The 17,625-nt window shown below is 43.2% G+C and overlaps 1 protein-coding gene across 5 annotated transcripts in view; it reads left to right on the plus strand.

Moving 5' to 3' along the window:
- MAP3K2 (mitogen-activated protein kinase kinase kinase 2) overlaps window positions 1–17,625 on the plus strand; it is a 56,431-nt gene that overhangs the window by 24,435 nt on the left and 14,371 nt on the right. For all 5 annotated transcript variants that reach the window (XM_053297668.1, XM_053297642.1, XM_053297658.1 and 2 more), the window contains 7 exons: window positions 904–1,003; window positions 1,444–1,557; window positions 2,654–2,741; window positions 5,140–5,270; window positions 8,148–8,227; window positions 8,344–8,411; window positions 9,454–9,546. In XM_053297668.1, coding sequence (XP_053153643.1) covers window positions 904–1,003; window positions 1,444–1,557; window positions 2,654–2,741; window positions 5,140–5,270; window positions 8,148–8,227; window positions 8,344–8,411; window positions 9,454–9,546 — 674 coding nt within the window. The remainder of the gene's footprint in view (window positions 1–903; window positions 1,004–1,443; window positions 1,558–2,653; window positions 2,742–5,139; window positions 5,271–8,147; window positions 8,228–8,343; window positions 8,412–9,453; window positions 9,547–17,625) is intronic.

Genomic DNA, 17,625 nt, shown 5'->3' on the forward strand with positions numbered 1-17,625 from the left:
CATGTCTTAATACAGTCGTCTTTTATTTTATTTTCAAAAGTGTTGAACCTAATTTTAATGATTTGATTCTCTGATTGTAAATTTGTTCACCAAAACAACCAGAAGACAAAGACCAGTATTCTATGTTAGGACTCTCTTCTCAAGTAGTGAAATGGCACTTATTTGAGACAGAACATTGGGATACTCTGCTTTTAGCATAGAAATTAATTTTCTAGAATAGCCTTGGTTGAATTGAAAGATCTCACATTAAGAGGTTTATGTAAAGGGGCATTGATTGATACAGTTTAAGCCCATTGCAAATCTTAAATCAATCGCTTTTAAGCATGATTTTCCAACCCTGGAAACTCTGTGTAATAGCTGAAGGACTGATTAGCCTGCTCCTTTTGAAGTTGTGATTTGATGCATGTTTATATAGAAGGATTACTGCAGTTGATAAAGTGTGGTAAAGCAACAATATTCTGCAATACTGGAGTATCATTTATGCTTTGAATAAAGTGAAGGGAAAAACCAACAGCAACCACATACCTAATAGGATTCACTTTCTTAAATTTAGGATTATTAGTTTGGTGGTTCTGGAGGGCTCAATATGTGCCTTTTAAAATACACATTTTTTAAAATTAACAACTGCAGTTCTATGCATGCTTACTCAGAAGTCACTACCATTGTGTTCATTTGAGCGTGAGCCCTGTTGAACACAATGGTACTGACTTCCAAGTAGATGTACGCAGGTTCGCACTGCATAAGTATTAAGTTTAATTACCATCTAACATTGTGAAAGTTGGCTTTTGTTTTGCCAGATGACACTATTTCATGATCACAATTTGAACTTTGATAGTTGTAGCTTAATAGCCACTTATTTTCATGTCAGTGAATTTTTGCTCAAACAAATACCATGTGTTACAGAATTCTACAGTTTTCTAGACCAGTGAAACTGGAAGATCTTGTGTCAAAATCTAAAGTTGCCTTTGGACAGACTATGAATTTGCATTACAGCAATAATGAGGTAAAATAATGATTCTTAAATCATTGTTTGTGGCATTAATTATTGAAAGTGTGATGGAAGAGTTATTTGAAAATAAAACTGGACACACTTCTGAAGGTTGCCTGTGATCCAACGTGTCCCTCACCATCTCATGCATGTAGCATTGTGGCCCACAGCTCAATATCTTGGCTTAGCTACTTTCCCTCCTTGGTCGTCTTACCAATAGTGCTAATTCCCTTCTCTCACACTCTTCCTTCGCTCCTTGTGCCATACCACCACCTACTTAAGCTCTCCCAAAAAATAGTTTTGGAAGGAAGCCAAAGGCACTTACATCTTTCTCTGGTCAATTCTTCAGTTGACAACGGGCAAGGAAACAGTTGTGCTTTAACCAGCTGTGGATGAGTGTTGTGGCCTTACTCAGTTATTTTTCTCTCTGTGTGTGTTTTGTATTTTTAATGTAGTTGGTGATCCCATTAGTTACCCAAGATGACCTGGACAAAGCTGTTGAGCTCCTTGATCGTAGTGTTCATATGAAGAGCCTCAAGATATTGCTTGTTGCCCATGGAAACTCACAGGTGTGTTTATAATAATAATTATAATTATTGTTGTTCGATTTCTGTACCGCCCTTCCAAAAATGGCTCAGGGCGGTTTACACAGAGGAATAATAAATAAATAAGATGGATCCCTGTCCCCAAAGGGCTCACAATCTAAAAGAAACATAAGATGGACACCAGCAACAGTCACTGGAGGTACTGTGCTGGGGGTGGATAGGGCCAGTTACTCTCCCCCTGCTAAATAAAGAGAATCATCGCATTATAAGGTGCCTCTTTGCCAAGTTAGCAAATATAGAAACAGGCACCTGATATCTTTGCCTTCCTTCCTCTGTCCAGATTCTCTATCAAGGTACAATTAGCCTTTCACTGTCATTTTGATGAGTGTGGGATCCATTCAGCAGAAGCAGGAGATCTTTTTAAAAAAATTAAATCTTTAAAAACAAAACGCTATGATAAGAGCGGTATAGAAATTGAATAAATAATAATAAATAATAAATGTTTTCTTAATTGAATACTTTATTCTATTGTTTTGTGTTTCTGAGCTGCCCAGAGAACAATTGTTATGGGGCGACGAATAAATAATGTTGTCGTTTCCCCCCAGCAACTTTTAAAGTATTTAAAATTAAAATATTAAAGTATGCATTCAACTGTTATCTTTTTATCTTTTATTGCTAATTGTTATCATGTGTAATGCATACCAAACCATTCTCCCATTAGCATTAAGGGTAACATACTTCGTAGATCAAAGAAGAGTCTTTCCTCAGCCTCCAGTCTTGAAGTATTCTGGTTCACACATTTTAAACCCAGTGGTGTTGTGATTTTAACAATTTGATAAAGCTTTCCTAAGGAGCTGTTGAGGATGTGTAGACTTGGGAGCTAATGGCTCCGGTTCACAGCTCACTCATTGAGACATGGAATGGGAACATCTTGGATAGCATCCACAGGAGGTCTTAGTCTGGACTAAGGACTCCTTGCTCCAGTGTAAGGATGCCTATTCTAGACTGAAGACAACTGTGGATGCTACCTATTGTTGGTTCAAAAATGTTGCTTCCTTTTATAAGAATGGAGGGGTTGTCGTTTTTTAGGCAGTAATAAAGTATGTGCTTTCACTTCCAGAGTAACATGGAGCCGCTGCCATCACTGGAAGATTTAGACAACACAGTGTTCAGAGTGACAGAGAGGAAAAACAGGCTTTCTGTAATAGGTAATACAACTTTATATTTCCTCAGTTTAAATGTGTGTAGCAGGGTGGAGAGGACTATGTTAAGTCAATGCTACATTCATTCATATGAAAATGTCCCTGGACAAATAAATTCGTTGCATCACTTTCCCTCAACATAGGATAGTTTCCTGTATTACAATTGTAGCCATTTTTTAATTGCATAGACTATTGGGGCTTAAAATTGGTAATGTATAAAAGGTTTGTATGAGAGTTTCAGGATAGACTTTTAAAAGCTGCACATCAGCGAACATTTGTAAGTGATTGAGGAAAGTAGATTGGGAGCTTCTTATTGAAAAGCTAGGATGTTAAGGCCCATATTAAGGCTTTTAAACTGCAGGTTTATGTGAGAAGAATCACTCTTGTGTCAAAAATGCTAATGTTGAGAAGGGTTGATACATATATCAGTACATATAAAAACAAACAGGAGAACTTCATTACTCGCGGGGGTTCCGTTCCTCACCTAATGCTGCAAGTAACGGGTCATTATTGCTATGGGGAAAGGGAGTTAGGTTCCAAAGTGGAGAGAAAACACACACAAAAAAGTGAGAAAACTTATTGTGGTATGTTCCCACATACCCACATATGGGGTCCATATGTGGCCAGGAATCCGAATGCCCCTGGATGCCCCTTCACTACATTCCCCTTCACAAGCATAGCTCCTCAGACTGTCGGCCACTGTTTGATTAGATGGACTGGACCAGTTCGTAGACCAGTGGTTTGGTCTGAAGTTGAACCAAACTGCTAGAAACGGTTCCGTGCACACTCCTGTTACAGTAGGGGCTCTCTATCTTGGGTCCCCTGATGTTGCACTTCAGCTCTCATAATCCCCAACCAAAGGTCATAGGGGCTGGGAAAGTCCAGTAACATCTGGGGATCCAAAGTTGAGAATCACTGCACTATAGTTTGGTCATTTCACTCTGGAGTCTATGTCAAGAGCCAATCTATTAGTATATGTTGTTTCTCACGTCATACCCAAGAGTGGATTCACTTACCAGTTTAAAACATTTATTTTTTCATATTATTTCTCTTAGTCTTGGACAGTGATGACATAAATTAACATACCAGAAAAGCAAACATTAAATTAGACACTAATATGAAAATACTTTGAGGCTATTCTCACAATGGGGGAAAACCGGGCTAAAGAAGCCCAGTTCGGTTTTTCCCTATCATGAGAACTTGTGGGCGAGGCCTGGTGGTTTTTCAGCAGCTAGCCTGCCAAAGTAGCCCTCCCCTTAGCCCAGGTTAGCAGAGCGAGCACTCAGCTAACCCGGGTTTCCTGATCGTGTGCCACCACGGTGCGGCTCTGTGCCATGGCCACACATGAGGAGACCCCCGCCAGGAGGCTGCAAGCAGCCTCCCAGGTTCAGAGGTCTCTCCAGGATGCCCTGCGCACTTGCGCAGGGCATCCTGGAACCTCTGGGGGCTGCGTGGCCCCCGATCCCCACCACCCCTGTTGGCTCCAGGACGGAGCTGGCAGTTGTGTGGGCAGCCGATCTGGCCACCCAGCTATGAGCGGCTGCTTGTCTGCGGAGAGAGCAGGCTAAGCCCGCTCTCCCCACAGAACCCCCTCAGGCGCTTCACACCAATTGTGTGAAGCGCCTCTATGTATTTTAACAATATTGTTAGAAACATTGTTTAAAATGTTCAGAAACGGAGTCATTTATCTCCAAACCCATACCAGTGTTTCCATACACATTCTCTTGTATGATATGAAAAGGTTTAAATACAGAAACCAAAAGGGCTGCTAGTGTACATAGCTGCCATATTCAAACTTGTGCATTTCCCAAAATGACTCCACATCTGAAAATGATTTTAAAACCTTGGTCGACAACCCTGCAAAAGTGAACGTTGTCATAACTTGCTGTTTTCTTTAGCATCTAGCATGCAAACTAAGAGAAGTCTACAGACTGATGGAAAATGAAAGCTGCTGAAATTGAGCATCTCTTTAAAGGGATGGAGGGAGAACCTTTTTGTGCACTGAAATGGGTCTGGTGTGGAGGAATGGAGCTGCTCTCAGTAGGAACAGCTGTGTTACAGGGATTTGCCTGTTTTTCATTTTCTCCCTTTAAACAAGATATATGCACTGCAGCACTGGATAAATAAATCAGTACATAAAATTAAAGTCCCCTTGAGAGTTTGTACAGCAAATGAATAATGTTGTTTGAGACATATGTTGCAATTCATGATGAAACATTTTTAAAATATCAAATAGTTCTGTACTGCACTGTAGATATATTACTACCTTGCCCTATTATGTGTGCCTTGCAGGCATTAGGGAAGTAAAAAATAGTAATAGTTTTTGTCTAAAAACCAGATGAATGATTCTTTGGGTGAAAGGATTTTGTTATGATCATCTCAAATCTGCTTCAAAAATAAACAGGTTACTATACTCGTGATAGAAGCTCGCCTCCTCCAGGATACATTCCAGATGAACTGCACCATGTAGCCCGAAATGGGTCATTCACCAGTATCAACAGTGAGGGCGAGTTCATTCCAGAAAGCATGGATCAAGTAAGCATTTTTTTCATGTGGCCAAAAAAGATTACAGAATACAAGTTTTGATCTCCCTTTCCTCCTCAGCTATTTATGTGCAGCATTCTCTTAAGTAGAACAGATATTGTGTATCTTGCCAGAAGGACAGAAAGGCATTTCTATATGGTTTCATATCATACCTTATCCTAGCTAATGAATTCTAGAAAGGAGGAGCCTCCTTTTAGCATAATATATTATTATGGCAGATGTGGACTAGAGTGAGCAATTTGATGGAACCTCATGTCCAGGGAAGAAGTATCCTTCTCTATATCGATACTGGTTCACATATTGAGCAGCATGTGAGCATTATGCACGCTGCAGATGCAAATGCAAGTGCAGGCAAGCGCAACTTGGGTTTGGGAGCCACAGCAGAACCCGTGGTGTGGAAAATGCTTGTGGAATGCTGCGCAGTATGTAAGCTAATAACCTTCTGCCTTAAAGAGGTGCTAACAGCAAATGTTTAACAGTCTATGCATGCCTTTGTGTGTGACTTCTTCCAGATACATTGGTCAACACAGTCTCTGGAATTCATTTATTCATCACATTTATATACCGTGCAAACTTTCATCTCTGGGCGGTTAACATAAAACAATTAAAACACACATAAAAAGTTAAACAATTCAACAATTTAAAAATCAATCACAAAATTAAAACCAACAAATTTTAAAAGGCTGAGAAAGCTTGGTTAAAAAGATCGATTTTTAGATGTTTTTTAAAAATGCCAGAGATGGGAAGGATAATATCTTAGTGGGGAGTGCATTCCACAATCTCGGGGCAGCAACTGAGAAGGCCCGTCTCTGTGTAGCCATCAGACGTGTTGGCGGTAACTAGAGACGGATTAGTAGTATGACTTCCATAAAATGGTGATGTGATCATTTTGTTCAGTACAAAAGCTAATTCCTTGTTTCACAAGTCTCAAAAGCCCTATTCAGATGTTATTGAGTGCAGTGGTGCTCATGGTGCTGGCCATCACGGTTAGGACGCTTCCCTCTTCACATAAACAATGCTGTAACTGTGAGTGGCCAGCTGTAGGGGGTGACTGACAGCTTTGGGGCGGGACTTCTTCTCCACTTTTGGAGCTGTAGTTATGAGCTCTGCTGCGCTCAGTCATGTCTGAATGGAGCTAAGATCTCTTGTTACCTTTTATTAATTTTGTTAATCTGAGAGAGGGTTGGAAGTCTAATACTACTCTTGAACATCCCATTTGACTGTTTATCATAGAAGAGTAAAATGCAGCATTTGCATTGAAGTCCCTTTCAAGTTTTTCTTAACAGTATACCAGCCTCCCTTGCCCGTCTGCTCAGATTTCTCCTCCCCCTAGTTCTCAATGTGTAGAGAACTGTGTAATGGTCAGTACAGCTGGTTTTCTTTAATTGGTATTGATGTTTTCATTTTAACTGATTTGTGGTTAAATAATCATATGCAAAAAGAATAGATGCTTCCACACCACATTCTGGAGTCTTCTGTAATGGATTTCCCTTAGGAAATCCAGGACTGCTAAATCCTGTTGTGTTGCCTCATAGTTCACCTTCTCTTGCAAGAGGAATATTTCTCTCCACTGCTATAGAAAATAATGTAACTCTACCTGAAGTCCTACTATTCCCTTGCCTCTACTCTCAAAGGATGTCAAAAAGAAGGGCTGCATCTTGCTCAAGGACTGACAAATCTCACTTAGAAGTCTATGAATAACACAAGCAGCCTCTTCAGTGTGCCTGTTTAAAAACAACCCTTCCCTTCAGAATTCCATGGTCAGAAGGCAGAATAGGAAAACGGAATGATATTTGGGCATCAAGGCTCCTTTGATTTCAGCAACTGTTGTAAATAAGCAAGGTGGTTGTCATACTGGTCCAGTCAAGTGGTGCTGAACCTTCTTGAGCAGTTGCCTTTAACTGAGAAATCTATAGCAAAATTAGTGCTTTTCATGTCTCATTCTTTTGACTTTTAAAGAATACTTTCTCTTCAGAATGCCTTTCTCCAGGGGAAAATATAAACCCACCCCCCAGCTCATTAGGGTCGCTTACTGAGATTCCCCCCCCCACACCCGCTGCCCAAGTGCTTTTGGCTGCCCTTTTCCATGTAGCTATGTAAAGAACTTTGTCAGCTTTTTTAAACATTTAAAAGTGGGATATAAATATTCTAAATTAGAAATAAAAAAAAAATGGTACTGCAACTAACTGTGTAGTAGAGATGACAACATTATTGTTCAGTTTTACTATTCTGAATGGGCAGCAGTTGTGTGTTGCTTTTTTACATTTGTGCAACAATACTAGAATAAAGATTTAATGGCATCCTTGGAGAGAGACCCAACAATACATGAGGAAACAGTTCCTGCTGATAAAACCTTCTGCCATATGTATGTATTCTTTGAAGTTGCACACAATCAGAGTCTTTGTGTTTGAGCTTTGGCAGAAGCAGTCTTGCAGTATGTGAACTATGCCTCTGTTGCTAATGAATGTATGAATCCAAGGAGTGATCTTTTGGGTGGCTGATGCCTTTCTTTGTGCCTGCTATTGGAGGCAAATGGTTTTGAGAACATAGTTGCTAATGATCAGATGAATATGTTCAAGTTTAAATGAGTTCATATGTGCCTTTATGCTCAACTGTAATGGGACTGCTAGTGTTAAGATAATTCTGGGTGGCCTTTATTCTCAAAGAGCTCTAGGAGGTATCTCCCCTCCACAGAGGTTATAAGCAAGTTATTCAAGGACAGAGGGTGATTCATCTTCACAAGCAGGATTTGAAGACCTCTCTTTCAGTGACTAGCATGTTGTCTATTATATTGCACAGTTTGAAGAACCACCAATACAAAAATGTCTTGAATTTTTCAAGTCAGTCTGTCTTGAACTTTTCTTTTAGATGCTGGATCCATTATCACTAAGTAGTCCTGAAAACTCTGGCTCAGGAAGTTGCCCCTCACTCGATAGCCCTTTAGATGGGTAGGAACCATTTATATTCTACACATCTTTCTGCTGCTTGAAGAATGTAAATACATTCAGATAGCTCTTTATACTATACAAGAATGTAATAAACCAACATTATTTTGTGCTTCTAGAGACACCTACCCAAAGTCCCGGATGCCAAGAGCTCAGAGCTATCCAGATAACCACCAAGAGTTTTCTGGTGAGTAAAACAAATGGGAGTAAGTGAAATAAAAGCTTAATGTGTTTGAATCTTAGTTTAATGTGGCTTGCCAAGATTAGTGTGACTGTGTGAACCACAAGGTGGTTTATGGCCTAAGATGAATCTGAGATTTGTGCTTTGGCATGCATCCATGAACTGTGGTTCAAGCACTTTTTGGGCAGGGAGACAGCGAGCTTTAAGAAAGAGGAGAGCAGGTCCTTGCCTGCTCTCAGCCTCCTCATGCAGCTTCCTTTTAGGGTGGTGTGCATTCCTAGAAGTCCCATGCAGCATCAGCATGCACATGGCGTCCACATGTTGCTGACCATGTAAATGGTGCTTGCGCAGATATGCTGTACGTGCTGATGCCATGTAGGGCTTCTAGGGACGTGCATTGCATGGCGCAGCTGACAGCAAGCAAGGGCCTGCTCGCCTCTTTCTTAAAGCTCCTAGTCCCCCTGCCCAAAGAATGCTCGAACTGTGATCTGAACCACTGTTTGTGCACATCCCTATATCACACTAATGTTGGTAAGTTTTGGTAACTAACATTTAAGCTTTGATTGTGTGAACCAGGCCATCCAGAGACTGACATCCTAATACTTCACAATTAGTGAAGTTGCACTAGGGCAAGAAAATAACAGTGTGAAGACTGGGAGCTCTTCAAAACTCTATTGTACAAAAGTTCTCTGTAAAACGGAGTGTTCCACAGGTTGCACCCTTGTTGCACAACATGCTTGTGCTAGCATAATAGTCTGGAACACAAACTCTAGACTTAGTGCAAGTAGCTAGTGCGATAGCCTTGTACTGGCACAAAATTAATCAGGATGTCGGCGATTAAAGTTATTATGGTTAACCTAATAGAGTGTTGTCTTAACTGACTGTAGCAGCAGTGACACAGGTATGAAGCAGCCCTAAGTCTTTGCAGTCTTGACTCCTTTGCTTTTTTCTCTCTGGACAGAAATACTGAAAAAAAGCATAATAGAAAAAAGCATAATATGGACAGCATAATAGAAAAAAGAGTAATAACATAATTCTTCCCCTTCAGATTATGATCTTCCAATATTTGAGAAGTTTGGCAAAGGTGGAACTTATCCTCGAAGGTACCATGTTTCTTACCATCACCAAGACTACAGTGATGGTGAGTTGTGAGCCCCTTAATGCTGTTAGTCTTTTGTTCAAGACCGTAATGCGTCTTTTAATTGGTAAAGAGGTAGGGTTGTATTCTAAGCAAGTTAGTTAGTTCTAAGCATTATTGAAACTATTTAGTTGTAACTAACTTAAGTCCCATTAATTTCAGTGTTGTTGTTATCATTATTTACATTTTATATCTCACTCTTCCGCCAAGGAGCCCAGAGCTGTGTACTACATACTTAAGTTTCGCCTCACAACAACTCTGTGAAATAGGTTAGGCTGAGAGAGAAGTGACTGGCCCAGAGTCACCCAGCAAGTATCAAGGCTGAATGGGGATTTGATCTCGGGTCTCCCTGGTCCTAGTCCAGTACTCTAACCACTACACCACACTGGCTTTCTGACTTAGGATGCAACCTTTAATTTTCTTCTTGCATAATGTTGATTTTAGAAACTTGTAACTGCTTTCTTGCCTGTCCTTTTTGTTTCCAGTTTTGAAGTAATCTTCCACTCTTGATCTTCTCTGCGGCAGTATTCGTGGACATCTGAGTGGGTTATCCTTTCCACGTGGCTCAAGGCAGGACTATGTAAACTAGATAAGAAACTTAAAGAGCCTGGGAAGGATAAGCCCGCCCAATTCTTTACTTTATTACATTGATGGTCATGGACCAAGACATACAGCATAATACAGCATAAGCCCGCCCAGCATAAGACATACAGCATAATACAGCATAAGCCCACCTTTTATACCTACGCTGGCTCATGGCAGAACTCACTGCTATCTTCTGTATGTTCTTCATACCTAAACTTTTATCTTTATTGTTTTCTTCTGGTCAAGTCTGTCCTATACCTTACTCCTCTCTTATCCATTATGGGGGGCTGGGAGACCTCCCTCTCCCTCTGTTCGTCCTTTCCCCTTCTTTCTCAATATTTCTGTCCTCCTTTCTTCTATGGAGCAGAGCAGACGACTAAGGCATATTTTTATTCCTAAAGGGAAGAATTGGGATGATTTTGCGAAGCAACTGAGGGCTCTAGCTCTGACTGCACGGAACAGGGAAACGCTGCCCCGGGTCTCCTGCCTGTTGGCCATGAGACTCGGAATACTTCAGCTGCACAAGGAGGAGTGGTGGGTGGTCTGGGCCAAGCTCTGTCTTTGCTCCCAGTCTTCCAGATTAACCTAGGGAGAGAAGGGTTGTGCCCTGACTCTGGCAAGGGGAGTGCTGCTGGTGGGTCACAGGAACAGCGGGAGGATTCCTCAGAGCAGGGCATCTTGCACTGCAGCCGCTGCTACCACCAGGGCCTCAGGCCTATTTCTGTGGGAAACAGGGAATCGGAAGCCACTCTGTTCGCTCGGGCACCAAGTACTGCTGAGGCCCGCCAAGGGACAATGAACAGAGCCATATCAATGGCAATAGAGGCACCATAACAACTGGTCAGCTCAAACTGTGTGTGTGTGTGGCGGGGGGGTTGGTCATCTGGCACCTAAAGTCACCAATTGGTTCCCCGGGGACCCACTACAGAGGGTTTTCCAAAAGAGATGCCCCCCAGCCTGCAAGCATGGTTCTTAAATACTCTGGCCTCAATTTTTGAGAAGCTGGAAAAGATCAAATCTAAAAAGAGGGGAAGGGGTAAGAGGGAGCCTCCGCTCCACATCTTTGTCTTACTCATCGGACACTTCTCTGTCTAAGAAGAGAGAGACTTCTCTGACTATCCTGAGAAAGGCCAAAGGAAAGTCAAAGCGTGGGGGGGAAAGCTAGGAAGGATAAATTTAAAGGGGCCAAAGGAAACAAGCTGGGCACAGCCAGTATTCACTCCCCTGAGATTTCTGGCCCTGATTTGCCAAATCCGTGGCTGCTTCCTTCAGGGAACCCTATTAGGAACCCCCAAATTCCAGGGCCTATTAATAGTCATTCCGGTAGACCCAGACATTGAGATTGTGCCTGACAACGATAATGTACCAGATAATACACCAGCTACCCCGGCTGGAGAGGTACCAGATTTAGAGGAGGGTGAATGGTCTGGGGCAGAAGAGCCAGACAATTTGAAGGCCCTCCCGAGACTTTTTCAGCCAATTGACGTTGATCCTCTTATGAGTAAGGCTGTCTCTGGGGCTACACTGGGGCTACAATTTGCACCCCAACCCCCCTGATTCAGTCACACATGTAAACAAAACCACATTATCTTTTCCTAAGCCAAAATCTGACAGTTTGATGCTGTCCTTATGAGAACATTTTATTGAGGCCATAAGGGAAGAGTGTAAAATGCCAACTTCTAACCAAAAGTAATTAGCCTTTGCAAATAAATATTATGCATTTCAGCAGGAGACGTCTGACATGCTTAAAACCCCTCCCACGAATGCACCAGTCATGGCATTAGTGTCAGGGTCACTGTTACCCCGTGAAGGAGAATCTGTGTGCAACAGATAAATGTTTAGAAATGGCCATGCATAAGTCACATAATGCAGCTTCATTAACTAATAGAGCCACAGTGTCTTCACTGCTATCAAAAGTTACTCTCATATGGCTAGATGATCTCATCCAGGATCCACCAACTGGCCCAACTAAGTTACCTAGACAACTGGTCAAGATTCAAAAGGCACAGGCATTTATATCTGCTTCCACACTAGATTTGGTGCATTTTCACCTCACTAAGCAGTATAATCTATAATGGGTTGCAGAAGTCTCTGGCTAATTATTGGCAGGTGGCTCCTTCTTCCAAAACTAATCTCACTTCGGTGCCCTTCGAGGGCAGTAAGCTTTTTGGCGAGGCGACTCTTAAAACATTCTGATTGAGTCAAAGGACCAAAGGCAGGTCATGCCATCCACTTTTCATAAACAGGAACGTACTCAACCAAGGAAGGCCTCTCAGCCTTTCAGTCTTTTCGTCCTTTTAGACTGCCATTTCGAGGGCATGACCGGAACTTTAGGTCCCAGCACCAGCAGTGGAATTGATCACAGTCCCAATCGCCAGTTCAATAATGGCAGAACCACAACAGTGTCCAGCCCAGAAAGGGGAAAGCAGCAATCTTGACTTTCCTTAAAAGACTTTGGGCAGTCGCCTCTCATTGATCTGGAGTGTGATCCGTTGGATTTGGGGGGGGGGGTGATCCGTTGAATGGGTTCTGCACCTGCACGGAAGCCTCTCAGTGTGGAGTACCACAGCTCCTCTCGGCGCTTGCACCCTGCCCTACATGACCACGTGGCTATTTAAGGCGGGAGGAAGCGCCAGCACTTCAGTTTCTTTGTGACCACCATAGAGAACGGTGACTCAGTTTCTGAAGCTCCTTGTTTTGTTTCCTTGCGCAGACAATGAGTTTTTCTGATAAGGATTGCTTATTTCAATATATCTGACCTTCGGAACAGCTTTTTTTTACTACCATTTAAATTTTAACGGACTGGTTGTGGCAAAAGATTGGATGGATACTTTTGGACAAACTGACCTCAGACTGTATTGCTGGACTGTGTTTATGAGTACTAGACGATTTTGACCAAAACAATGGACAGGATATTGGTTAAGATTTAAGAAAGGACATGGATAACGCTAAACAAATTGAGAAAAAAAATGTTTAGACGATGTTCCAAATGCAAGGTGAAGGTGGCCTCCCAAGATGGCCATGACTTGTGCCTTATTTCTTTGGGCGAGACCCATAACACTTGGTTGTGTAAAATTTGCCAGTCTTTTTCTAAGCAGACCCGTCGCAATCGTGAGCTCTGGCTGAGAGCTGTGATGTATGATGAGGTGCTGACTTCCCCCGATCTGTCTAAGGAAGGAACGGCTCCTTCTCCAGGGAAGGGTGGCTTGAAGGCTGAGGCTTCGTTCCAGTCTAAACCCTCGTCCCCGACTTTCAAAACCCAAAAGGCCTCGAAAAGGCCGGGAGACAAGATGGCGGATGCTTCAGGGCATGCCAAGAAAAAAATAAGACATCGATATCGATCCCTTCGCCAACGTTGGCGCAGGATGTGTTGTGTTCATATCGGTATACAGACTGCTGTCGATGCCGAGCTCGATGCCAGCAACGCGTGATAGCCCGCTACCAACTCTGACATTGAGGGAACATCTATCAACATCAAGGGAAGCTGAACACACTCTTCTCTCGACATTGATGAAAGAGTTCTCACTGACAGCATAAGCATCGACATCGAAGGGACAATTTTTGACGTTGAGACCTTCGACGCCAAGACCACAAACCCCGTCAGTCCCAAAGGGATCAACCTCGAGAGCACGGTCTTTGTCATCGGCAACGACTCTAATAAGATCACCCTCAACACTGAGATCTAAGGAGCTGGCTTCAAGCCTTAATACTCCAGTCATTTTGACTTCGGTAATGCCTCGGTTCCAACCTCCGCTGACTTTCGAGATTGAGGAGGATGACCCTGAGGGGAGCAGCTTTAGACCCTGGCACTGCCTAGTCTCTTTTGACTATGCTGGACTCTAATACAACTACTCCATCTACATTTCAGGGTTTCCCCCATTCGGAAGATGGGGAACCTTTGATTACCCTCAGGTCTGGCTTCTGGACATTCTGTTAGTCAACACAGGCCTTAACTGCAGCACAGTTATCGACTGCGTCCCTGTGGCACACTTACGGATTCACTCATATCATATCGCCACCAAAACAATCAGCACTGACGGGCCAAACCTCCCTGGATTTACCCTATAACTATGCAGAAGACAGAACCTGGCGGCCAAGGGGATTGGATGTTGACATCCCTCAGGTTAGCCCCTATACTGTACCAATCCCTACTTTGGCAGGAGGGGATGCACCCCACATAGTGCCGGCCCAGATAATAAAAACAGTAGCAGCATCAACACAGACGCAGCACCTTCTGTGTTCAAAACACATGCAGACTAAAGAGAAGCAAGTGATGTCACTAGTAGTCCAAATGGATGAGTCCTCTTTTCCCAGGCCATTGCCTTCGCTGGATAGAGTTTCTCCACCACGGCCTCCCCCGGTACCATCGGAGGGAAGTCACCAAGGATCTTCAGACTTTTAGTCAGACACTGACTCAACGGACCTGGATCCTTCACTGGATGTAGCCAACCTTCGCATGTATCCCCCACAGAAGAATTAAAGGCATATCACTCTCATCTTAAAGAAATGGCTGCAGCGTTGGGTCTGGACCTGAAGTTGCAGCTTGCCACAATTGACGACCCAGTTTACAACTTCATGGCCAGATCTTTAAAAGCTCGACCATTGGCCTTGCCACTCCTGCCAGTTATTTCAAAGGCCACACAATGTCCCTGGGAGGTCCCCCATATCTCCACTCCGACTTCCAAAAGGTTAGAGAGTTTGTATAGGGTACAGGAGTAGGACAATACTTACCTAATGAAACATTCTGTACCCAATTCTCTGGTTATAGACTGCACAACTTCCTCATGATCGGTAGACGGCACACGACCCCTGCTGATGAAGGAAGAAAATTAGACGTTTTAGGAAGAAAGATATATTCAACTGCATGCCTTTCAGTTAAAATAGCCAATTATTCAGCATAGTTAAATACAGTTACTGCCTGTGGGAAAGCTTAGAACAGTAGCTGGGCACACTTTCTCCTGAGGAATTTAAAGCTCGCTTTAAAAAGACACCTCAAAAGGCAGGCAACTTAATGTGTCAGCAGCTTAGTACCGCAAAACACCTAGTGCAATCAGAATCCAGGGCCATGAGTGAGTGCGTCAATCACCCTGAGACGCCATGCCTGGTTGCAGCTTTACAAGTAGATATAAAGGAGAAGATAGAGGGATTGCCATTTGAAGGAAAAGGCCTGTTCTCTGAACAGACGGATGCCACTATGGAGAAACTAAAAAAATCAAAATTTACTGCAAAAACTTTCACTTCATCCGCTAAATTGGGGTGGGGAACCTTGGCTGGGGATGATGGGAGTTGTACTTCAACAACAGCTGGAGGGCCAAGGTTCCTCACCCCTGTGCTAAATCAACTGCTTATGCACCGAAATCAAAGCCTTAAAACGGCTTGTGGTCAAATTGTAGGCCACAAGACTGCAGAGATTATAGGAGAACATACCAACCTTTCACCAAGCGGCATTACTCACAGAAAAATAAAAACAATCAAGGCCAATGTAACAAACAGGGAGAGGCCCAAAAACAGCGTCTTTGAGGATGCCGACAGCCCATCACACGATCTATTATTGAACGACAACCTGCTTTTATCACCCTTAGGGGCAACATGTGGCAGCCAATAACAACATCCTCTATCAGGCCCCATTAGCCAACAACATCATCAGATTGGCAAGCCTTGCCCAAACATGGCACAATATAACATCAGACCAATGGGTGTTGAAGATTATCAGATCAAGATACACAATAGAATTCAAGGCTCACCCACCTTTCAGAGGCCTGCACTTCACCAGCACGACTCCTGCCCTTCAGCAAGAAGTCCAAGAGTTTCTACTTTCTTTTTTTCTACACAAAAAAGCAATAGTCAGGTCTGATGGGCTCAGAGGGGGGAAGGGTTTTACTCCCGCTACTTTCAAATCCCCCAAAAGGATGGGGGGATTCGACTGATAATGGACCTGAGACATCTAAACACATACGTCCATGTGAAGAAGTATCAGATAACATCGCTGCAGGACATCTTGTCACTTCTACACCAGGAGTGGTGGCTTGCAACGTTAGACTTAAGAGATGCCTACTTCCACATAGGGATCAGACAATTAAACCAAAGGTTCCTGAGGTTCACAGTGGGGACTTCAATCTACCAAATCAAGTTCTTCCATTTGGCCTCTGCACTGCCCCGCATGTATTCACCAAGTGCATAGCTGTAGTGATGACACACCTGCGAACAAAAGGTTTGAGGATATATCCATACCTGGACGATTGGCTCCTGACGTTAGTAGACAAAGAAGACTTACTCTCTCAGATACAGTACTTGTTGAGACTTCTCAGAGACCTCGGACTACAGGTCAGCTGGAAAAAAATCGCATCTGAACTCAGTAACTACCATATCCTACATAGGGGCTGTACTAGACACCTAGAAAAAAGGGCATTCTTATCAAGAGAGAGATACCAAAACATTATGGAACTAGTGTGCCACTTTCAAGCCAAGCCAATCGAGTCCAGCGACTGAGGCAAGTACAACACTTACTAGGCCTTATGGCCTCCTGCAAAATCACAATGCATTATACTCATCTGAAGATGAGGAAACTGCAATTATGGTTCATATCCACCTTCTGCCTGCACTTAGACAGCCCCCAAATGAGGCTGACCATTCCTCCACAGATCCTTTGGTTGTTGAGTTGGTGGACTCGAACAGACAACCTTTTGAAAGGAGTCCCTTTTCAACTGCAAACCCCATCTGTTTGGATGACTACAGATGCCTCACTCAAGGGCTGGGGTGGCCATTGCAATGGCAGACTGACTCGGAGCCAATGGACCTGGTGCCAGGGGCAACTCTATACAAACTTCGTGGAATTATTGGCAGTCTTTCAGGCCATGAAGGCTTTTCTTCCCATGCTCAGAGGGATAGTACAGCTGCAGTTGGAAACACCACTGCAATTGCCTACTTGAACAGGCAATGGGGGACAGTGTCCAGATCTCTGTGTGCTTTGAGCATACAGATTTGGCACTGGTCCATCAATAACAGTATCATCCTGTTAGCCATTCACATCAAAGGGACAGAGAATGTCCTAGCAGATGTTCTGATTTGCTCATTTACTATGGAAAAATGGCATGAGTGGGAATTGAAAGACACTTACCTGCTGCCTAAATTCAGACTCTGGGGCTTCCCCAAAATAGACCTGTTCGCAACTGCGCACAATGCCAAATGCAAACAGTTCTGCTCAAGGGCTGGCTGCAACCCACAGTCATTATTATTGTTATATTATTATTATTATTATTATTATTACATTTATATTCTGCTCTTCCTCCAAGGAGCCCAGAGTGGTGTACTACATACTTGAGTTTCTCCTCACAACGACCCTGTGAAGTAGGTTAGGCTGAGAGAGAAGTGACTGGCCCAGAGTCACCCAACTAGTATCATGGCTGAATGGGGACTTGAACTCAGGTCTCCCTGGTCCTAGTCCAGCACTCTAACCATGACACCACACTGGCGACGCGTTCCAGATGGACTGGTCAC

Source organism: Hemicordylus capensis, chromosome 1 (genome assembly GCF_027244095.1).
Source record: "Hemicordylus capensis ecotype Gifberg chromosome 1, rHemCap1.1.pri, whole genome shotgun sequence".
Lineage (NCBI taxonomy): Eukaryota > Metazoa > Chordata > Lepidosauria > Squamata > Cordylidae > Hemicordylus > Hemicordylus capensis.